A 23,905-nucleotide genomic window follows, 5' to 3' on the forward strand; every position below is an offset into this window, starting at 1 on the left:
CTAAAGGGAAGCTTGAACTGCTGGTTTCTGCTTTAGTAAATCTGAGAAGCCTTTCTCTAGACCTGGCACAGGTCAGTAGGCAGCATGCAGCTGAGAAACGATGTGTAGAAACAGCCCACCACAGAGCTTGTCTCCTTCAGCCCCGGGCGACGTGCTGAGCAGGCGCTAACACACGGCAGACCACCTGCCAGGGAGTGCTCTCCAGGCTCGATGACTTTTGGGGGTTAAACCCCCTTTTCAACATTGTTTCCCTTAAGCCTCCAAAATGGTCTGCAAGGTGGGGATTGTTGTCTCTTTTTTGACGACGACCCTGAGGCTCACACAGGTCGATTCTGCCCAGGTTCTCAGGGCGCAGAACAGCTGGCACCCTCGCCCACGCTCAGCTCTGGCTCAGCACTGGGCTCTGCTCTCTGCATCCTCGTGGGGCTTGGGTACCAGGGGGCACGTCGGCCGATGCCCACAGTCTGTGAACCTCATGGCCCCCTGGGACAGGGAAAGGGGGCTCGGAGAGGTACAGCACCTCCCCGCGTTTGCAGTTGATTTGTAATTTAAATCCAGAAAACTGCCAAAGCCCAAGCCGGTCAGTGTTTGTTTACTGCTCTAAGCATTTAAACAAATAAAAAAAAAATCAGTTTCCTTCTGGATGGATCCAGAATGTACAGGCAACACTCTGGGAATGGAGCTTCACATTTCCTCTGGTCTTTCCCAGGTTCCCCCTCTACCTGGCCTCGCTCCTCATCAGCCTCATCTTCCTGCTGGTGAACCTCACCTGCGCGGTGTTGGTGAAGACGGGCCACTGGGAGAGGAAGGTCATCGTGTCTGTGCGCGTGGCCATTAACGACACGCTCTTCGTGCTGTGTGCCGTCTCTCTGTCTGTCTGCCTCTACAAAATCTCTAAGATGTCCTTGGCCAACATCTACCTGGAGTCCAAGGTAAGATGGAACTGTGGTTGAGATGCCTCCACTCAACCGGTTCTAGAAAGTTCCCTGGTTTGCAGGTGGACTTGATCCATGCATCTCACACCTGACCTCCTGCAGGTGGTTAGCCAGGGGGCGGGCTGGGGGCGGGTTGCAGATCACAGAGGTACGTGGTTCCTTGACCTTTGTAGGCGAGAAGCGTTCGCTCTGGGGGGCGCAGGGTGTATCGGAGTGTGCAGAATTGCTGGCTGAGAGGTGAGTCCCTGGTTTGTAGACGCAGCGGTCTAAGCGGCATTTTAAAGGACCAGGGGATGGGCTGTGCCACGGGTACCAGCAGGAGCACACGTCTGGTGTGCGCTTGTAACCACGCTCTGCTTGCAGAGACGCATGCAACCCTCACTGCTTTGGGGGGGTGGGTGTTACCCACTCGACAGACAGGGAAACTGAGGCACAGAGAGGTCAGTGGCTCACCCTGGGTCACACAGCTTGTCAGTGCAGAGCTGAGATTTGGACTCGGCAGCCTGGCTCTGGGGCTTGGGGTCTGTCCTGTCCTCTCCTCCTCCCGGTCTTAGTGCAGGGGGACTTGGATCCAGGCTCACCCCCACCTTGGCTGTGCCCACCAGAGCGTCCCCCTCATTCAGGACCGCATGCCTCTGGTGGTGACATTCAGAGATGGAGCCAGGCGGGCTGGGAGAGGGCAGCGCCTGCCTGTTCTCTTGTTTCGCTGCTGGGCCTCCCTGCCTAGAGTGTCTGTGTTCTCCTCCCAGCCCCAGAGCTACAGAGGGGCAGGCGTGGTGCCCGGAGCAGAGGGGCCAGCGTGCCCCCGCCCAGCCTGGTCCCTGATCTCCCCTCGTTGAGACGCTGGTGACACGTGCAGGTCGGGAGCGGGTGCCCTGGACTCTGGCCAGCCGTGGGACCACCCCTACCTCTATTACCTTTACCGTTTTTTTTCCTTTTTCAATTTTTTATTTGGTGTTAACCGCACAAGAAAATAACAAATCAGTTATTCTGATGCACGTAAAGTCAGAGCAGTACAACCGTGGGGCAAAACATCCAGCCCAGGAGTGGAAACCCGACACTTCCGGCCCCCAGGTGCGCGATGCGCTTCCTACCACAGTGCGCTTCAGCGTTTTCTGCCAACTTTTTGAAAAGTGCTTTTTTCTTTGTGATCCTCCATTCACAAAGCTAAAAACCACACCTTTCAACGCTGTCGCTGGAAGCCTCTGGACTTAGCCACCTAGAGGTGAAAACAAATAAATACAAAACGCGTTCATCCCTTGGCCCATTTGTAATCCGTTCCCAACCTCCATGGAAGGTACAGGCCCCACGGGGTGTCAGGATGTCTGCCTTTCCCACCTGGAGCTCTTCCTTGACACGGAGCTTGTCGGCTCCTGAGCTTCGGTTTTCTCACTTGCAAAGTGGTTGAGTGATTTCACAGCTCCTCTTTTTTGACATTCAGTGGCACAAGGCACCCCCACCCCACCCCCCTCCTTGCCAGGCTCCCAGGTGTCTGTAACATCTTTGGTCTGAAGACCGGGAGCAGCTCTGTCTGCAGGATGTTGTATCTTCAGTGGTAACCAGTGGGTTAACATCTGTGCCTCCAGCAGGGCATCCTGTGATTTGCCTGGGCTCTTGCCAAATCCCCAAAGTCAGTATGGCAGGGAAGTTTTTTCATTTATAAATTTTGACAAACTTTAGACTTGATGTTGCCTTAGCTTTTTTCTTTGTATTTATTTATATTGTCCTGTATAAGTGCCAGCCAAGGCTTTTTAAAAACAATTGTGGTGGGGGAGGGGGAATTAGGAGTTTGGGATTAACATATACACACTACTGTATATAAAACAGAGAAGCAACAAGGTTCTACTGCACAGCACAGGGAACTGTATTCAATATCTTGTAATAACCTGCAATGAAAAAGGATATGAAAAAGAATATATATATATGTATATGTATATTTGTAACTGAATCACTTTGCTGTACACCTGAAACTAACACAATATCATAAAATCAACTACACTTCAGTTAAAAAAAAAAAAACAGAATTGTGGTTTTAACGGGAAGGGTTAAATTTTAGATTGTCACATTACTAGTTAGATCACCCCCTTGGCAAACAAACTCATAAACTATGACGGGCAAAATAAAATAGTCTCTTGGGTTTAGTGAGTGACTTCCAAATGCAAAACTCAAAAATCAGTTCAGAGTTTCGGTTCTGTTAGCTATCTGTTTCTCGCTAAGGGGTCCTTTAACTGACTTTGGCCAATTGATAGCTTCATGAATTTGGGCACGAACCCCGCATTTCCACATGGCTCCCACCCCCGGGTCTGGTGGGGGTCCAAGACGCCCAGCCTGGCCGGCGCTGGGTTTGGAGGAAGCATCGCTGCCTGGAGCCACTGTCCCCAGCACCAGTCCCGCGGCTTGTCCCCAAGCCAGGTGCCGGGCACTGGGCTCTAAGCTGAGAGGGTCCTTGGAACTGGGCAGTGGCACTTAGAGATCTAACGGAATAAACCATCTGGCTTTCTTGTTCTTACAGACTTGGCCTGAGGCAAATGGCTCCTATTTGAAGGCGCTCCCAGGTCACGTCCCAGGTTTGGGAGCCTCAGTAGGAGGGTCATTTGAGATTTTAGGAAGGGGCGTGGAGCAGGGTGAGGTCTGCAGTGGGGCGGCGGGCCTCGGGGTGGAGGGTACTCCCGCACGCTCGGCGGAGCCGCGCTGCCTCTGAGACGGGGGGGGCCCGCCAGGTCCCAGCCCAGGCCGTGTTCGGGAGGAGGCCGGTCCCCTGCTCACGCCCTCGCTTTTCCAGGGCTCCTCCGTGTGTCAAGTGACTGCCGTCGGCGTCACCGTCATCCTGCTTTACGCCTCCCGCGCCTGCTACAACCTGTTCACCCTGTCGTTCTCCCAGAGCAGGAACGTGCGCTCCTTCGACTACGACTGGTACAATGTGTCCGACCAGGTCAGTGGCTGCCCCCCGCCCCGTGAGGCGCCTGCATCCTTGCCTGTAAAACGGGGTCGCAGTGCTGCCTTGTCCCAGCCCACGCGTCTCTTAGAAAACTGGGACACACACCCTCACACACACAGACACGCACACTCACATCTCTTTTTCTTTACTGGGGCCTGTGTCCAGCAGTATTTACTTTTTTTTTAAGTGCTTTCATATAAATGTAAGATGATCTTGTTAAAGGGTGAAATCTGCAGAGGTAAAACAAATTGTATTGAGGTTTCAGAAAATATATAAAATTATGAGGTTTTTTTTTTTTTTTTAATGGAACGTATAAACTGACAGGATTGGAGAAAATCTAGACAAAAGTGACCGAGGATATTAAGGTGTTAGAAAGAACCCATTTCACATCTCCATCTGAAACTTTCTTTTTTTAGTAGCTTCAGGAAATTCATAAATTACAAAGCAGATGAACAAAGGTAGTGAAACATTATCTGGCATCCATGCTCAGAAAAGCTCAAAATGAAAAAGAGCGAGGCTTAGTTAGTCTCCTCTCACTGGAGAAGTATCAGTTCTGTGTCTCCAGCGGCCCCGGACCAAGTGCTGGAGACACAAAAACGACCAGACCCACCCCTGCCTATAGGAGTCGATGTTCACAGAGGACATGAGACACACAAACAGCCATCACAGCAAAGAAACAGAGCTTCTGTAGTTGGGGTCCATTGGATTGAATCACAAACACTCCTGAGCTTTTCCTGGAAAGACAGTGGACACCCAACTATAGAGGAATGCACGTAAATCTTGCCCTGAATGAAGACTCTGGAAGAAAGAATAAAATGACCATGATAAGTTAAAACTGTGAAGACAAGATGAAATCCTGAAGAGGCACACCCGTGCAAGATGTTACAGCTAGAAATTATTATAACAGCATCAGTAACAAGCATCACCCCCCCCCCCCTCAAACCACCAGCTCATGAGCAGGATGGGAGACAGTGGGCTGCGGCACTGCTGCCGGCGTCCCCCGTGACCAGAACTTAAGTATATAAAAATCTAAACTTTCGTCAGTGATAGATTAGAGGCTTAGTCCTAATACACACAGGATTTTATTGTAGTGAAATAGACAAGATTGACTGTTTCAATCATTCACAAGCTTGCATTTCAGTGACATGTCCGTCACCCTCGTCCGTCTCCAGAAATCCCTCATCACCCCAGACAGAACCTGCCCCCACTAAACAACAGAGATTTGGTTTATAACAAGACAATTATCTCAGTGTTTCTTTTAATTAAGAGCTTATGATTATACCAAGTTTAAAATATGACCACAGTTTTTAAAATTCTGTTGTTTTTAGTGGCGATTGATTTATTGATCTCTAGACCTCTGTGTCGTAAGCAGAACAGATGGCCCAGGTCTCAGCTTGCTTGTGTGGATCAGAACGTCACACAGCACCTGCTGCTGAGACGGAGAGGTGGAATTTGAGGTGCAGAGTTTGGGAGCAATGTTTGTGAGGAGGAGCGTGACCGGCATGGGTGACTGGACTTTAACCATGAGGTGACAGGGAGGGCGGAAGGATTCCGCCCGGGGCGCTGGCCCTTCCTGGCTTGACAGTGGTGTCGCCGTCCTTTGAACCGGCCGGGCCACACGGGGAGAGCTGTGCCGCCGGCCACGCGCCTCCGCTGTTCTCCACCGCTTGGCTGTCGCACTTGTCCAGGAGGCAGACACCCTGGACTCAGACAGCATTTTTCTAGACAGTCTCGTTTGCTGTAAGTTTTAAAGGGTAAAGGATAGGATGCGAAGAGAGGTCTAAAAACCGACACGCATCTCCTAAGGGAGAGGCCACAGGCATGACGTGTGTGCTGCCCTCGGGAACGGGGGCCAGGGCGGCAGAAGGAACGGCCTCATTGCCGTTACTGAAGAGAAGAAAATCGGCTTATTCCAGGCCGACTTTGGACGAAGGAGGGTTTTGTGGGGGAGGAATGAAACGTCAGAGGCTGGCAGTTTCTCTCCTTGAATGTTTTGAAGAAAACTGTCTGTCTTGTACGGTTGAAGTAACTCCCCACCTGAGGTCTGGACCATGAGTGTTTCCTGATTTCAACGTGCACATTTTAGGCGAAAAGAACGACACGATATTAGAGTTAGTCTCCGTCTGCGTGAGGAAGAGCTGGCTCAGACTTGCTTCCCTTGCCCTCCGCCTGGTGACTCTCCGTGTTCCCTTCCCGACAGGCGGACCTGCGGAACCAGCTGGGCGACGCCGGCTACGTGGTGTTCGGAGTGGTCCTGTTCGTGTGGGAGCTCTTACCTACCACCTTAGTGGTCTTCTTCTTCCGAGTTAGGAGTCCTGCAAAGGACCTGGTCAGTAAACCGCTTTATCTTTGCAGAAGCATCTCCTAATTCTCATCACGAAGCAGACAGAATTTTTCCCAAGATTTTCAGTGGAGAGCCTCTTCCGCCCTCTTCTGATATGAAAAGTTCCCTTGTCGATTTAACTGAGACTTTCTTTCCCCCCACCCCTTAATCATCTTCTAAGGGAAATTTGTTTTTCAGTTTAGTTTTATTTTACCAAAAAAAAACAAAAAAGGTCGGGGGAGAGAGGGGAGGGGAGCAGCCGAGCAGTGGAGCGCGTGCTCAGCGTGCGTGGGGTCCTGGGCTCCATCCCTAAACCTAAACCCTTCCAGTGCCTCGTTTTCCCTCCTTCCCTGCAGGCAGACAGCTCACATTTTCTGGGAACCTTGTGTGACCAGGGGACAAAGGATGAGTCTCTTAATAAAACCCTCTTACCCCATGTGCCCTCTCACCACTTCCTGGTGTCCCAGAGGCTCAGGAGCTCGACCCCCTACCCCCAGGGCGGTCCTGAGGAAGGCATACACCTGCGTCCCAAGGAGGGAAAGGCTGTTGCCCAAAGTGCTGTCTTGGTTTTGGTTTGTCTGTTTGTTTGGTTTTTTGTTTGTTTGTTTTCCTTTCTCTGCAAGCTATTTTTATAGAAGTCTAGTCAGTTTACAACGTTGTGTCAGTTTCCGGTGCGCAGCATGTTTCAGTCACACACAGACACACATGTATCCCTTTTCATATTCTTTTCCATTATAGGTTATTACAAGGTATTGCATATATTCCCCGTGCTGTACAGAAGAAATCTCTTGTTTATCTACTTTGTATCTAGGATCTGCTACTCTCTCAGCACTGTCTTGTTAAATGAATACAGAACAACGTGGATACTCTCACGGTCCAGGGGAGCTTGTCAGCCTCGACACGCTCTGCGTGTGCGTTGAGCTACTTGGCTGCTGTGTTTGAATATATCTGTTACTTAAGGTATTATCTTAGAGCAGTGGTTCCCAGGCTTTTTGGTCTCTAGATGTTTCACACTGATGAATTAGTTATTTTGTTTGCTTTTTTTTATTGAGGTATAATTGAAGGCATATATTAGTCTTCGGTGTGCAGTGTAATGATCTGATATTTATGTCTGTTGCAAAATGGTCACCACCTAGAGTTTCCAAATTTTTTTGTGACGGGAACTTGCAAGATCCACTCTTTTCACGACTTTCAGATATGCAGTACAGTGTTAACTGTAGTCGCCGTGCTGTGCGCTAGTCCCCAGGACTTAGTTTCTCACTGGAAGTCTGTGTCTTTTGACCCCTATCACCCACCTCCCACCTCTGGCAACCGCCAGTCTGTTCTCTGTATCTGTGAGCTTAGGGTTTGTTTGTTTTTAGAGTCCACATGTAAGTGAGATCATGTGGTATTTATCTTTTTTTGTATATATATATTTTTTCTTGAAGTACAGTCAGTTTACAATGCTGTGTCATTGGTGTACAGTATAAAAAAGTTTCATCTTTTTTTAGTTGACTTATTTCACTTAGCATAATGCTTTCCAGGTCCAGCCGTATTTTTGCAAATGGCACGATTTCATTCTTTTTTGTGGCTGAGTATTTGTGTGTGTGTGTGTGTTTCGCATTTTCTTTATCCATTCCTGCCTCGCAGGACATTTAGGTTATTTCCACTTCTTGGCTGTTGTAAGGAATGCTGCAGTGAACATGGGGGTGTGTGCATCTTTTTGAATTATTATTTTCGTTTTCTTCAGATACATATTCAGAAGCGGAATGGCTGGATCATGTGGTGGTTCTATTTTTAGTTTTTTGAGGAGCTGCCACAGTGGCTGCACCATTTACGTCCCCACCAACAGTGCACAAGGGCTCCCTTTTCTCCACGTCCTCACCAAATTTGTTGTCTCTTGCCTTTTTGATAATAGCCGTTCTGACAGGTGTGCAATGGTGGTTTTGATTTTTATTTCCTGATCATTAATGATGTTGGGCACTTTTTCATGTTCCAGTTGGCCTTTTATATGTCTTCTTTGGAAAAATGTCTCTTTTGGAAAAATGTTCAGATCCTCTGCCCATTTTAAAATCAGATTGTGGTGGTGTTTGTTGTTTTTGCTGTTGAGTTGTATGAGTTCTTTATGTGTTTTATATATCAACCCCTTACCACACATAGACTTCGCAGGCATTTTCTCCCATTTGGTGGGCTGCCTTTTGACTGCGTTGATGGTTTCCTTTGCTCTGCAGCAGCTTTTCATTTTGATGTAGCCCCACTTGTTTATTTGTGCTTTTGTTTCCTTTGCTTTTGGAGTCAGATCCAAAAAATCACCAAGACTGATGTCAAGCTTACTGCCTGTGTTTCCTTCTGGGAGTTTATGGCTTCAGGTCTTACATTTGAGTCTGTCATTCATCTTGAGTTAATTTTTGTGTACGGTGTAAGATAGTGGTCCATTTTCCCCGACACCATTTATTGAAGAGACTGTCCTTTCCCCACTGAAGGTTCTTGGCACTTTGTTGTAAATGAGCTGGCCGTGTCTTCGTAGGTTTCTGTCTGAGCGCTCCATGCTACTGATCTGTGCGTCTGTTTCTATGCCAGTACCATTTTGCTTTGATTGCTGTAACTTTGGAGTATAGTTTGAAGTCAGGGGGCACGATGCCTCCGCTTTCTTCTTTTTGCTCAGGATTGCTTTGGCTGTTTGGGGTTACACTGATGGATTATCAAGGACCCCAGAATGCTTTTGTTTGGGGGTATGTGTGCGTGAGAAAATTTTTTACTCACTCAGTTTATTAATTCATTATTAATAAACCCATGTTACTACATATTTCTTTTTTATAGAAAAAAGAACTATATTTTCCAAAACAAATGATGGAGAATAATAGTATTGTTTTAAAATTTTGTGAATCTATTTTAGTATCTGGCTTAATAGAATACAGCTGGGTTCTCACAGCTGCTTCTGCATCCAGTCTGTGATGTGTTTTGCTTGAAGTACATGAAGAAAACCCAGCCTCACAGAGATACATAGTTGCAAAAATGAGTATTTTAATAACTTTCTAATGTAACGGTGAACATTCTTTAATATACATCCAAACTCAGTAAGTTGTGATTTCTTAAAGGCCAGCTGCAGTGTGGAATGTAACCCCTATCGGTGCACTTTTCAGAGGGTGTTATACAGGAGCACCTGCTGGTTTACCTTGTGCTCGGAGTGGACCTTTTTAGCGTGGTTTCGTAATGTCTTGCACTGATCATTTGGAAAATACTGGTTTATTGAGTTATGTGGACCTTCTAAGTTAAGTTTTCCTTATACAGTATCAAAAAAAATTCTCATGCATTAATATCACCACTGATCATCAGAAAAATCTTTTCAACTTTTGGGAAGCTGTCAAGCTCATGGTGGGGAACACACATCTTTCAAAGCTTTAATCTCAGCTTAAAATGAAGCACGTGTGAGGCCTGGTGTCTGAGAGAGTCCTGACCAGCTGACTGTCCTTCTAGACCAACCCGGGAATGGTCCCCAGCCACGGATTCAGTCCCAGGTCTTACTTCTTTGACAACCCTCGGAGGTATGACAGTGATGATGACCTTGCCTGGAACGTTGCCCCTCAGGGACTTCAGGGAAGGTAAGACCCCAGCTCCTGTCAGAGGGGCACGAGCTGGATGAGAGCCCTGGGACTGGAGGCAGGGTCAGGGGACAAGAGGAGGAGGGGGGAGGGCTGCCTGTGAGACTAACTGCAGCTGAGGACAGGCCTGCCCCAGGGTCAGGGCTTCACCCCCTCCCTCAAGGCCACGGGCAGGGTCGGCCAGCAGGCCAGCAGGAGTGGGTAGCCCTTGGACCCCGTCTCCCTTTCCCCAGCCCACGGCACTCCCACCACACCGCCCTGCCAGGGACCAGCACATCCCATCGTTCCCCTGGGGACCCTGGACTTCAAGGGCAGCAGGGGCGAGGGGAGCTGGCGGGGGAGGGGGGCTGGCCTGGGGTTCCCAGGACCCCCGGGCCTTGCCTCTGAAAGGGATGCTTCAGGCTGTGTTTCTCAGAAGTGAGACCTTGTCTCCCGCAGTCCTTTGTCAGGTCCCCCCGCCCCCGGGCAGGGTGAGAGAGAGGCTGTGCCCACTTTTCTGCTCTTCTACTAACAGTGACATCCTTGGGAAACCTTGAAAGAGACCTGAAGGGAGCCCGGGCTGTCAGGACAGGGAACTGAGGACGAGCCGGGAGCACACACTGCTTTCTCAGTGGATCTGGGAGCAGAGAGATCCTGGTCAGAGAGAATCCAGGGTGGGGCTGGGGAGGAGAGCAGGCAGGCCAGCCCCCCAGCCGGCGCTGTGAACAACGTGGAAGCCAGTAGTGTGCACGGAGGACAGGGTCCAAGGGGCCTGACCCTCCTCCCTGAAACCGTCCTTGTCGGGGGACAAGGCGGGCCGGTGTTGTGGGCGGTAGAAGGGTTTACCAAAGACACAAGATGAACATAGAGTTTACTGGGTTATGCTGCCATAGACCACAGCAGGCCACACGGACGAGGGGCGCCCGTGGGAGCCGCGAGGGCCGGCTGTTGGCATCTTTTACAAGGTCGCGTCACAGGGGCCTGACCGGCTCGGGCACGGGGCTCTGGGTGGCTGCAGGTGAGGTGAGAGGCTTAGGGCCCGGGAAGGGCGGTGGGGTCTGTGACTGACACGGGGGGGCTGAACGCAGCCCGCCTGAGCTGTTGTGAGGTTGGGCGTGACCCGGCTGTTGGGTTGTTAGGGCAGATGCGCCAGTGAAGAGTGTCCTTCATCAGCTGAGGGCTGGCAGGCGGGCATCGGGGAGCCCACGCGTGGGGGCCGCTGGCCCCTCAGTCCTGTTACCCAGTGACCTGACTGCTTCCCGACTTGCTGTATGTGTCCCCCCGCCCCCCTGGGACGGCCCTCACCCCTCACCTGCCAGGAGCGACACGGAGCTGAGGGCGCCCTGGCGACCCCTGTGGCAGAGGAGACCCCTTTTCCATGACGCAGGGGAAGCTGGGAAGAGTAACAGCGCTGAGCGCGGTGACTAGAGGCCAAGACGCTGCTCTGAGCGCTGCCCAGGGGCTGGCTCAGCCCCACCGAGGTAGTCCCTGCTCTAACAGGAGGTAAAACCGAGGCACAGAAGCCACACACGCAGTGAGCTCTGCTCCGCTAGGATTCGGATACCATTTGTCGCTGAATCATTCTGTCGTTACCAGCGGTTGGCTTATGGGTCCAGTGATGCTGTGCTTCTGGGCTCTCTTGGGTTCAGGTGGCTCCAGGGCAGACTTCTAGTCACCATGTGAAGCACTGTTTTGTGGGGAAGGGGCTTCCAGGAGCTGCTCTGGAAAGCTTTGGGGCTGCCTCATTTACAGAAGACCCCAGTTCTGCCCAGACCAGACATGTCAAGACCGGCAGAGACAGTGTCCCCAGGCGCTGACACGCCCCTTTCTTTCCCAGCTTTGCTCCGGACTACTATGACTGGGGACAGCAAGCAAACAGCGTCCTGGCACAAGGGGGAACTTCGCAACCAGATTCAGTTTTGGATCCTGACAAACCGAGCCACGGGTAGTGTCAGTTAACAGTTTTATGGAAGATTCCTCAGTTGAAAAGCTTCAGAAAGACTAATGTAATGACAACTGAACTTTAGGGCACTTTTCCTTAAGAAATAGGACTTGATTTTTATTTGTCACAGGTTTCTGATGGCTCCATAGGACTAAGCAATAATTTAGATTGATAAAACCGTATTTTAGTACTAAAAAGTGAGCCTGGCTGCCAATTTCAGCAGCTGTAATTTAAACTTTAAAAAAATTCTGTACTTTTATAAAGATGTATTTTATATAACTTAAATAATAATGCTAAAATATACTAGGGTTTTTTGAGAATGTTACTGCAATATATGTTGTAATTTGCACAGACTTTTATGCATAATTCACTTTAAAAGGATACAGGACATGGTCTGATGGGTTTTTTTTTTAAAGGCTTTTGGACTAAAGTATTCTTCAGATCCTTACCTCTTCAGGTCACTCAGATTCTGAGCTCCATGCTGGTAGAGACTAACTATAATCGACATCTAGAAAGCCAGTTGCAACCCGCGTTGAAAGTTGTAACGTAGCAGAATGTCAGCGGACTGCGCGTGACGGAACTGTCTCCTCAGAGCTGTTCAAAGCCCAGGTGGTTGGGCCCTCAAAGAATCTCCTGTATGTTGCCAACATTTAGTGCTTCTCTAAACAAGGCGCTAGTGCAGACACTACGCTGATAAGTTGATAACGTTAACAGCATTGATAGACTCGACTCACGCTGGCAAAGCTCCCCTGCTGTACTGGAGACTTCTGCGTGCTTTGTGAGCCCCGTGACATCCGAGACCCGCCGCGTCGGGACTCCGCGGGACTGCCCCTCTCCCAGCTCACCGCACATCCATCCGTCCGTGGGCAAGGAAGAGGGTCTCACCGGGGGATCGGTAACAAATTCCCCTGGGTCCTCGAGCCAAAAGACTGGAATCCTAGCAGCTTTCTTTTAGTTTCCAACCACGTTAAGGAGCTGTGAGAGCAGCCTGCTGGAGGCTGCGCGCTTGACATGGGAGCAGCAGGGCCCTGCTGTCTAGCACGAGGGCCGTCTCTCAGCCACGTGCAGGGGCTCACCGTTGTCATTCATGTAAGTGAAACACATGTCGTGACGTACTAGTTCCCCAGCCGTAAGTGCCATTCTAGAATCTCCAAGGGTGACACATGCAATGATGATGCGTATATAACATCTAGCCTGCAGTTGTAAACTACCTGCGGTAGGAGCGCGTACCCGGCTGTCAGGGAGGTCGCACGCTCGCTCTTCCTGAGGAACGGAGTGACCTACCAGAGGCAGAAAGTGCCCCCCGCTCGGCCTAGGGGACCTCCCATCTCTGGACGGAGGTGGGGAGGGGCAGGCGGAGAGGAGCTCACACTGGTCAGTTCTGCCTGAGTGAGGAAGCCCGTTTCGGGTGTCTCGGACCTACCATTTCAGTCTTCAGGCATAACTAATCTCTGGGCATTGATTTCACAGCAATCAAAGTCTGCTTCTCTTGATGGTTCTATTTAAAACTGGGATCTCAAGTTTGAAGTGGGTCAGGATCGGGCTTTTCCTTGGCCCGGAACACCTCTGCCCTGCATAGTCACACAAAACATACTTGCCTTTCAGTGTGTGCAAGAATTTGGGTCACATATTTAACATAATTACTGCCAGGGGAAATTCTACACTGAAGCCACATTTGCACTGACTACTCCAGTTGCCTTAAAACGGCACAGTTGCTGTTCTGAGTAGCTTTACGAACAGCCTACCTGCCACACTGTCTGTTACTGATACTTAGGAGAATTTAAAGGCAGATCAGCAAATGCTTAAAAACCCTTTAAATGGTGCTTTCAGGAAATACTGTAGCTCTTCAATATTCGGTCACTGAAGGGCAGATGTATTTTTAAAAGCGTCACTAAAGCCATGCAGTTTTTATACTCATCCTACGATGATGGACAAATACTTTGTTATTCTGATTATTGGCAGGAAGATCGAAATACTCAGTGTTAACTGGTAAAAGCCATAACATATTTTTATGATAGAGCTGCTAGCATTTGAACTGTTATTTTTTATTGGAAAGGATAAAAATGTTCTCAGTGCCTATTTTTCTCTTCCCTTTTTAAAAAATAGGGGGTGCTGAAGCACAAATGTTGTAAACACATCTAGAATATAAAAAACTATGATTGTAGCGAACTGTCTTTCTCTCAAGGTAAACGATCGCATGTAGCCTGTGAAATGTTGCAGGTGTGGTGTGGAAAGGAAGATTACAGTTTTCTGCAGCTTCCTGAGTTGCTTGTGCAATGTGCACTAACAAAGCAACTCGCAGGTGAACTGGTGAAGGCAAGGAGTGGTGACTGCTGGCTCTAAAATACCCAGGTGTTCTCTCGTTCTAAGGCAACATGATGAAACTAAAAGTTAAAAAAGTAGGGGGAAGAGGCACTTAAATCACTGAAAATTTTGTGCCATGATTTATCGAAGTCTGACTCGGCACTAGAAGGCTGCACGTGACAGTTTCTTTGCATCCAGTGGAAACATGAATAGATGTCCACACTTCCGAGTTAACCGTCGAAAAACTTCCAGCTGATTTGGGTACAGGCAGACCTCAGAGATCCTGCAGGTTCGGCTCCAGACCACCGCAGTAAAGCAAGTACTGCAGTCAAGGGAGTCCCGTGAACTCTGTGGTCTCCCAGTGCGTGCAAAAGGTATGTTTACACTACACTGCAGTCAGTTACTAAGTGTACAATATATTGTCCTAAAAAAAGTTGTACATACCTTAATTAAAAAATACCATATTGCTAAAAATAAAAAGTGCTAACCATTATCTGAGCCTTCAGCAAGCTGTAGGAGTAACATCAAAGGTTACTGCTCACAGGTCCACATAACAAATGTAGGAATACTGCGAGAATTGCCAGAATGTGACACAGACATGATGCGAGCAAATGCTGTTGGAAAAAAATGGCACCGACAGACTTGGCGCGATGCAGCGTTGCCCCAAACCTTCAGTTTGTGGGGGAAAAGAAATGCACTGTCTGAAGTCCATGCTACTTATGGCTTTTCGTCGTCCAGGTGGAGCAGCTACTGGAAAGGAGCAAGCTAAACAGTGGGATTCTCATCAAAGACTATGAACAAGCTGATTAAAGTGGGCAAAGGTTTATATCAAAGGGGCGGCGCTGGTGAGGAGGTAGATGTCAGGGTCTGCGGAGCACCAAGCACGTGCTGGGCCCAGTCGGCCGGCTCGGCGACGCCCTGACGCTGACCCTGCTCCTGGCCCTTAGCAGGTGTGCAGGAAGAGCCCCTGCACCAGAGGGTCAGTAACTCCCCTGACAGCCACGAGCGCTGCCCCTGGGCCCCCACCTAGGTCTAGCTCCCCGGGTCAGGGCGCCCATGGCGGGCTCATCCGTGGTGGGGTTCTGAGATTGGAAGCCCTACTTGATAGAACCCCGGCAGCCACAGTCCTCAGGTCCAGACCCAGTGGCTCAGCGCTTCTGATGGTATCTGGCTGGTTCCTCTCCAGCTGGTCCTTGACCGGTGGCTGGGACCTGTTCCCTCTCTTCCTCGAGGTGGGTCACACCTTGGCCGCATTCACTCTTTAGCCTCCAAAGTTGACCGGTCCCTTTGGACCTCGGCTGCCCCACCACTCAGAGACTTAGACATTCTCTCCAGAACAGGTGCGCCGCCTCTGAGCCCGAGAAGCCTGGTCAGGACCGAGGTCAGCTCTGCGCTCTCTCTCCAGCTCCAGCTATGACCTGCTGCCTCTCAGCCTGTGTGGTCTCAGAGTCCCTCTTTCCCTGCGGGTCCCTGTCACCGTGGCCCTTCCTGACTCTGACCCTCAGTTTCCCAGGAACCTAGCTAACCTGCGCCGGTCCTGCTGTCTGTCCGCAGGCCTGAGTCTCAGTGGTCCTGGACGGCATTACCTGAGGTATAAAAAGGGTTTGCTTAGGATCCACGAGTTACCGCTCTGCCGGCCAGTTTGTCCCGTACACCCTTGGTGTGCTGGCCCCTTGGTGCGTCCACTCGCCGGAGTCTGGGCTTCAGGAGTGCGGACCTGGCACCCGTCAGAGAGCAGAACACTTACCATGGGGAGAGACAGTCTGTGAGGAGGTCCGCAGGGAAGGTTCAGTTCTGTCAGACGATGTGTGGTGAATGCTGGCCGCCCTGACCGAGGGGCTGGTTTTAATCGTCTGCGACAACTTGCTGGCCTGCCAAACAGACACTGAGGGTACCTGCTCCACAAGCAGGTTTCCGTGTTGAGCATGGCCGACCTCGGTGTGGCCGGAAATGCACAGGCAGCTTCGCGACTTCACAGCTCGCCGTGTCCGCGGGTGCGGACCCCCAGGGCTGCCGCTCTGTCGTGTGTGTTCGCTGGACTCGTGCGGCTCAGTCCCACATTCAGGGGCCAGCCGTACTCTCCCTGGGCGTGTCGTCACCACAAACTCGACGTGACCGAGTCAGGCCATGTGGCGGCGGGGCCTGGGAGGGGAGGGAGCCCTCCCGTCCTGTTGTTTTGGCCGATATCATTGGGGTTTTTTTAGGTGACCTTTTATCCACCGCATGTGGATTTTACAAGTTTAAAATGCAGTTAAGGGCTCCCCCCTTGTTTTTTTAATGGCTCTTCCAAGACATCCAACTTTTGGACAAAGAGCCCATAATGGAAATAAAAAGGCAAATGGGATTGGACAGCAAGATAATTCCTAAGAATGATTTGAGAACTAAGTCCTAAAAGCGCTGAGAGGAAACCCCGTCTCCAGAGGCACTGCTCGTTCTGCCCGTCTGGGCCCCGCGTCGCCGTTTGGGCCCTAGCAGGAGGACACTGAGATAATGACCATGACTGACAGCACGGGGTAGGTCTTCACCAGGTGAAATGTCAAATTAACACAACCGTGACGCGCTGTGTGGTCAGAAGTGCTACCCTCCGGAGAAAACCCTGAGCTGGATGGAGCTTCTGCCTGGTCCATATGTTAAAGGATTTTTAGAAGCTCATATGGAACCAACAAGAAGAGCTAAAAAAGTTATTTTAACAAAAGCGAGTGGAGACCAGTGCACCAGGTATTAAAATATAGGCTCTGAGCCATTAAAATAATGCAGTGCTGGTGCACGAGTTAACAGACAACGGGACAGAAGGAAAGCCCGGGACTCCACACGTGACAAACAGCATCTCCAACTGGCGGGGGGAAGGAGCCGTGCGATGGGCGGGTTGCACTAACTGAGCGGTCACCGGGAAGAAGTCAGGCCGCACCTGTAACTTGCACTTTATGCCAGGAGACACCCTGAGGAACCAACATTTAGATCTAAAAAAATAAAACCATAAAAGTTCTGGGGGAAGATACAATTGAATTATTGCAGTGGAGTGAAGAAGGCATTCTTAACTACCACTCAAAATCCAGAAACCACTAAAAATTAAAATTAGACTGTGTAAAAATTTAAAAATTGCACGTCAAAACCATCATAAGCAAAGTCAAAAGACAAATTAAAAAAGAATTTTACAGCGTATTACAGTCAAAGGATTAATGTCCCTAACAAATAAAGCACTCCTCGAAGTGCTAAGAGCCACAGGAAAATGGGTAAAAGATATGAACGCAGAAGGAAACACAGGTGGCTCCTGAACATATTAAAGGCAGTCAGCCGTACTCACGATGAGAAAAGTACAAACTGAAACACAGCGATACGTAACTGCGTCTTAGCAGAATGGCAAAAATCCAGCTTTTTAATAGTGTCGGTGCTGGTGAGGCTGCGGGTTGGCAGGCATGGTCTTAAATTTCAGGTGGGTGGGCAAACTCGTAACCATCCCCTGTGGAGGGCAGTATTCCTAGTCTAGTATCTTCCAAAATTACAAGTGCACATGGTCTTTGACCCCAAAATTCCATTTGGGGGCATTTAGATGACAAGTACATATCTATTTATGTGTGAAATGACTTATATACAAAGTCTGGAAACAATCCAAATGCCCATTAATAGGAGATTGGCTCATTAAAGGACTGTACTTCAATATAATGGAACACCGAGCAGTTACTTAAAAAAAAAAAAAAGTGGGAGGACTGCCGAGAAAAACTAAGTGAAAAAAAAAAAAAAGCAAATAGTATGTATATGATGCTACTCTTTGGGTTAAAATGAGGGAAAAAATAAGACTTCGTATCTGTCTTAAAATGCATGGATGGACACAAGAAGCCAAGGGCAGGGGCAGGGGCAGGGGCAGGCCAGGAAGGAGACATTCCACTGTGTAGCTTTTTGTATTTTCTTGGTTTTTGAACAATGTGAATGTATTACTTATTAAAAGAATTAAATAAAATAAGTATATTTGAAAAATCTTCTGAGTTGATACGAATCAAAGACGCTAAAAGCCCCCCGTTTTTAGTCGAATGGTAACAGGCTCAACGTATGAAGCAACACAAACACCACGTTCTGAGCAGAGGCTCTTGGAGGCAGACTCCTTGGTTTCAAATTCTAGTCCCACAGCCTAGAACTTGTGCCTGTGGACACGTTAGCCTCTTATCCTCAGTCCTCTTATGCAAAAACAGAGAAGTAACCGTACCTCCCTGCCAGTGCTGCTGGGAAAAGAAAACAGTCCGTGCGGAGCCCTTAACGCGCGGCTCCCGGTGACGCCCTGAAAGAGAAGCCACCACGGACTACTTATTTTCTCCCTTCTCCACAAGTCATAACCAATTCTTCATCTCACAAACAGAAACATTTAAAAGGGGGGAAAAACAAGATAGAAAGAGTGCAGAAACATTTACTTTTATTCACGTTTTCTGTAATCTGGTGGGTACAAGAGCAAAATTATTTGGAATTCTGTTCAAAACCAAAGCTGCACCTGTTGACGTTGCTTAAAATAGAGCACGCACACCTGTGTGCATGCCTGTGTTTTTCTGTTTTACCAAATAATTTCGATGGTACCATGCACCCCGTCTGTGAAGTTTGGTGACTAGCTAGGTTTCTGCAGGTACTCCAGTCTGCAAACTGCTGAGAGGCTTACTGTGAACTGTTCCCAAATTTCCAGACGAAGGCAATGTAGATGGAGATCAAAACAGCTGTCCTTTCTTACCTACAATGGCACCTGGGTAAAGTTGGAAAACATGGCACAGTGTTTCATAGACATACAGAGATTACGAGTGTTGAGAAGTTCACAATGTTAAAATGTCAAAATAAAACATCTGACTTATCAAATTTCACACCTGTAAAAACTATTACTCACATTCCGTCTAGTCCTCCTCACAATCTAAGAATCAACACAAGAAACATTTAAATTTGCCAATTTAATATACAACCATTTCTAACTTACATAGATGACACTTAAGAAAAAAATAAACTCATGCCATTGAAAGAAGGAATTTTTTCCTTTTCTTCATTTTCATCACTTCATCAGCTGGTACAATCATTTCTGTCAGTTATATTATCAAGTGCTGGATTTTTTAAATTAGGTGATGAGATAAAAGACACACTGCCAAGAGGTACGGCCAGCCAAGCACCTTCACAACGCAACCGGCAACCTAACGTCACTTCACAACAAAAGGTTTGCAAACTGGAGAAAAGAATTTATACCACAAGGGCCATAAAACATTACTAGGCTCACGAAGATTCCAAGAGCTCACACATTCATTTAAGAAATACGCAGATGTACACAAAAATGTAGGTTGCCCCCCACAATCTAATTTATGGTAAAATAAAGTTAAATAGATTTCAGTTTAAGAATACTTCATTTATTTTCTTGGTAGTGAAAGATTTAGCAAAACCTTTAAAAGAACTTTTTACCCTACCTAGACTTTTTTAATTCCTACAACTCACTCTAATACACAATTTTAACTAAGCTTGAAACAAATCACAATAAAGAAAAGAAGTGGAAATGACCAAAGATTCTCTCTGATAAAGACAGCTTGAATAATAACCTTTATCTTTAACTGAGGGAACAGCAAAGTAATGTTACCAAAAAGGTTTTTAAACTTACAGTAATAACAGAAGAAGTTTAAAACAGTCATGTTTCCTCAGACTCTGAAGAACACTGAGAGTAACTCTCGATAATTTACCAGCAAGATGACTTCCTCACTTTTCAGACAAGTTTACCTTAAGGTGCCGCTCCCCCACCACACAACACTTACATCCCTCAGAATGAAAAGCAGCAGTGGAGGCGGCTGCAACCAAGCCAGCTGGGCTTACTCGACTTAACAAGGAGGCGCCACCACCACCACCACCAACATAAAAACTCCGGGCCTAGAAAGGCTGGAAATGGACAAGCAAACAATTAACCAGTGAGCTCTCACTGCCTTCCGACCTTGTTCCTCCAAGGGGCGGCTGAAGATTCTTAAAAGGGGGGCAAGCCAACTAAGTACAATTTAAAATATGCCACCAGCTCATAGCCGAACACATTTCAGACTTCGGCAGGATAAGACGGGGGTCTAAGAGCCCTTATTTACTGCATGAAAGACTGATACCCGCATTGCGCATACACACGCAACCTTCCAAAGTAATCACATTAGACATACTAACATTTTTTTAAAATAACCAATATTTTAAATATTAAGAATATTTAAATTCCAGGTTTAGAAAATGACAGTTTAGGATTTATGAAGTCATCTGTTGGTACAAGTCACACGAAGTACCATCTATACACAAAGAGCCAGAAAAGAACGTGTGGGGGAAGGGGAAGCTTTTGAGGTCTGAGCTAACCCACCCGCTTGCGCAGCGTACCGAGGAAAATCAGACTGAGAGACGATTGCATAGACGGCATTCTAAAATAAAACCCTTCAAAAATGCTCACTTTAACTTAAAATAGTAAGCTTTTTGTGTACACAATGTTTTAAATTGGTTTATAAATCCATATAACCTCATTCAAATTTTATCAAGATGGAAACTAAGTATTTTAAGTATTTATGCAATTTTTTTGGCTGTTTTCTTAAACAAAAATGTCTAAAATTGGAGTAGGGACAAAGAAATGCACAGTCAACAGACACTGATTCATCGGGTCTAAGTCAAGAATCCTGTTGCTCCAGCCCCCTGCACACGCGTGGAACCTGGCTGAGTAGCACAGGGGACAGTACTTGGTCACCTTTACCGAAGCAGGTCCTCTACACCCAAACAAAACAGCAGCAACAGCAAGTAAAAATTGTCAATAAAACCCAGTGACGGTGAAGCTGAAGTCTCGGGAGTCGCACATGGCTTCTGTAACTGCACACTGACGGGGTCATCCATCCATCACTCCCATTTCAGGTGACACCAGGGCTAGGCCAGGCTAGAAGCACGTTTAGAGGTCACTGACACACACCCGCCCTACACAACATGCGCTCCCCAGCTCTCCTCCTCCTCAACAGACTGCAGCAGTGTCATCAGGATGGAGACGCAGTCACTCAGGTGTGACCACTGGAAATAACAGAGTAAGAGCAAAACCAATCCTAAACAAACAGAAGAGCAGAACATCCAACAGATGGAGATGCAGTGTCCGTAAAACATGTTTTAAAAGTATTTCCTTCATTTATAAATATCTCTCATTGATAATCTATTAAGAAGCATAAATATTCAAGTGAACTTTTGAATTTTCTCTTTACAGTTCAGGATTCTTGAAGTCTGAAAACTGTCTCCTTCTGCTGACTGTCCAAGACTAAAAAGGCTTCACACAGTCACTTTATGTCTCTAATTAGACATAAAAGCTTCTATTACCTACTGTGTTGTAATAAGACTTTGAAATTCTGTAACTCTCTTATACTTGTAGAAAGCCTAGAGGAGGAAAAAAAAGGCGTATTAGTTCAGCTAATATGATGTGTACATATTTCAAATTATAGAAATTCAGGGCTGACACAGTAAAAATCGAATGTTTCTCTTTCTAAGATGACACAGACGCAGTACTGAGCTCCCTTCTTCAAGCACTTAAGAAGGAATAACTTTTCTTCTATCGAGAGCTTAAGGTATGCTAGCCAATGTTCTGAGCCCATCACACATATAATCTCATTAGCTGTAAAAGATGAAAAAAAAAAACCTACAAGGCAAATAAATTAACCCCAATTTTACGTATTAGTAAAGCAGAGGCTCAAATGTGCAATTCCCCAGGGTCACTGAGCTGGTGGATGGGTCCTAACCAGCTCAGCAGATCCCAAGGCCACATGACTCAGAAAATCCACGCTCTCTGTGGGCTTAAAAGCATTCTCTTTATACTCTTACAAGTTGTATCAATTCTGACTCTAATCCTCAGACTATTAGAGGATTGAAACAGTGCTTAATTATTAGGGGAAAAGAAGATTATAAACATGTGAAATCATATGCTGTACCTCAAAGTACCTGTTTAAAAAAAACCTATCAAAATATACACGAAGATGAGGTGGAGGCCAAGGTCCATAACCAAAGAAAAGAGCTTAGTAAAGAGCAGCAGGTGAAAGATGAAGGAAGACGCCGAAGCCTGGTTTAGACACAAGGGGGAGCGTACGTGCAGCAGAAACCAACACGACACTGTCAACTGACTATTCTTTGAAAAATAAAAGAAAAAGAAAAACTCAAAGGTTATCCCAGAAACGAACCCTGGCTGCCTGTCCCCCTGGGAGTGCAAGCTCACCAGCACGATACGGCAGTCTCTGGGAGACGCAGTCCAGACCTCGCCATTTACTACAGAGAGTTGTGCCACACTCCCTGTCATCGTGCTAAGGCAGGCACCCTGGCCCAGAGCACGCACCTGCAGCGGCCTGCTGCTCTGCCAGTGCTCGGAGGGGCACTAAAATACACTGTAATATCCAACAGGCATGTTAATGCCATGTCTGTTTGTGCCCTGGAACATAAATCATTCGATACAAATGTTGAAACTATCAAAAAATGGCCGTTCGTGTAGGAAAGACATTTGCAGAGCATTCAAGGTAAAGAAACCACACTTCCCAGGGTTCCATGTCCAGAACCAAAGACCCCTGCGCGTTGCGAGTCTGCCCACGAGCACCACGCGATGAGGCGATGCCGCGATGCCATGCTGGGTGCCCAGCGGAGGCGGGGCTGCATCACACCGGTGGCTTGACCAAGAAAGCTACCCATTCATGACGAACTAACGCGCAGATTTCAGAACACTGGGGCCCAACTCTGAGCAGAGCAGTAAGAGGCAGAAACAGGCTCCAGCTACAGAACCGAAGCTGGAAGTGTCGGGTTCCTGAGTGTTCAAGACTCAGAACAGTTCTGAGGAAGCTGACATCTGCTTCTTTCTCAATTTAATTTTATTTGAATTTAATTGTTTTAAGAAGCAGACTCACAGATACAGAGAACAAGGCAGTGGTTGCCAGTGGAGAGAGGGAAGGGGGAAGGCGATATAGGCAGGATTAGTAGATTAAGAGGCACACACTATTACGTGTAAGTACAAAGATACACTGTGCAGCACAGGGAACATGGCCAGCAGTGTATAGTAACTATACGCGGGGTAGGACCGTTGAAAACTGTGAATCACTGTACTGGACACCTGTAACAGAATACTGTGTATCAACCATACTCTAAGAAAAAACTTTAAACTGTTTAAAAGCTTTAAAAGTTTCATTTTAAATAATTTAAATTTAGTTCAGTTTCTCCTGTTTTAGCTTACTACAGGCCTCATGAGTGGGTGGACTGAATTTTTCATCAAACACCAACTACTGATGGACATCCTATGTCTGTCCTGTGTTTGAAAGCTCAAACAACATGGTCATCTTTAAATACAGAGGAGCGACAGGTGACATCTTTGCTATTAAGATGGGGAATTAATTTACTTTTAATTTAACTGCTTCTTTCTAACTTAAAAATGCATGTTAAGAAAACAAAGAGCAGCGAGGGAATAGCTCAGTGGTAGAGTGCGTGCTTAGCATACAAACACTCCCCCCAATTAAAAAAAGAGAAGAAAAAAAAAAAAAAGAAAACACAAGAATCTCTGTATCACTCGGTTCTCTATTTTTTAAAAAGCATTCCTCCTTGATTTGACTTTGCTGCCCTTTTCCCAGGGCAGCACAGTGCCGTTTGCTCTTATTTTCTGTGGTCCTTGGCCTTCTCGTCTGTATTCTGTAGTCAGGTGGTGCTGCATGCACCTCTGTAGGCAAATTCAAATTATTTCCAAAATCATCTGCAGTCTAAGGAGGCCGTCTGTCTGGATACAGAGGGAAAACAGGGCAAGAACGAGTGCCTCCACAGCTCAAGGAACAGCTGGAGGTTTCACCTCTTCTTCCCCCCCACTGTCTGAACCAGACCGCCCTCAGCCCTGCTGCTGCACGGGAGCAAGTGAAACAGCTAGGGAGGATCCTGTCAGGAGAGTAT

General features: G+C 47.7%; 2 protein-coding genes across 6 annotated transcripts in view; one reads left to right on the forward strand and one right to left on the reverse strand.

The window, feature by feature from the left end:
- Nucleotides 1-17,979, forward strand: part of GPR137B (G protein-coupled receptor 137B) — a 39,204-nt gene extending 21,225 nt beyond the window's left edge. Inside the window, exons 3-7 of one of the 3 annotated variants that reach the window (XM_074373262.1) lie at nucleotides 710-932; nucleotides 3,448-3,502; nucleotides 3,718-3,867; nucleotides 6,074-6,202; nucleotides 9,653-9,777. In XM_074373262.1, coding sequence (XP_074229363.1) covers nucleotides 710-932; nucleotides 3,448-3,502; nucleotides 3,718-3,867; nucleotides 6,074-6,183 — 538 coding nt within the window. In that variant the 3' untranslated portion in view covers nucleotides 6,184-6,202; nucleotides 9,653-9,777. Of the gene's footprint in view, nucleotides 1-709; nucleotides 933-3,447; nucleotides 3,503-3,717; nucleotides 3,868-6,073; nucleotides 6,203-9,652; nucleotides 9,778-11,593 lie in introns of those variants that run through there. The other 2 variants (XM_010962860.3, XM_045522518.2) reach the window with 2 other exon arrangements.
- Nucleotides 17,980-18,381: 402 nt separating this feature from the next.
- The window catches only part of ERO1B (endoplasmic reticulum oxidoreductase 1 beta), a 45,012-nt gene continuing 39,488 nt past the window's right edge, over nucleotides 18,382-23,905 (reverse strand). The window contains exons 16-17 of one of the 3 annotated variants that reach the window (XM_074373258.1): nucleotides 21,320-21,376; nucleotides 18,382-18,725 (exon numbers count right to left, since the gene is read on the reverse strand). In XM_074373258.1, coding sequence (XP_074229359.1) covers nucleotides 18,710-18,725; nucleotides 21,320-21,376 — 73 coding nt within the window. In that variant the 3' untranslated portion in view covers nucleotides 18,382-18,709. The other 2 variants (XM_074373259.1, XM_074373260.1) reach the window with 2 other exon arrangements.

This window comes from Camelus bactrianus, chromosome 11, assembly GCF_048773025.1.
Source record: "Camelus bactrianus isolate YW-2024 breed Bactrian camel chromosome 11, ASM4877302v1, whole genome shotgun sequence".
Lineage (NCBI taxonomy): Eukaryota > Metazoa > Chordata > Mammalia > Artiodactyla > Camelidae > Camelus > Camelus bactrianus.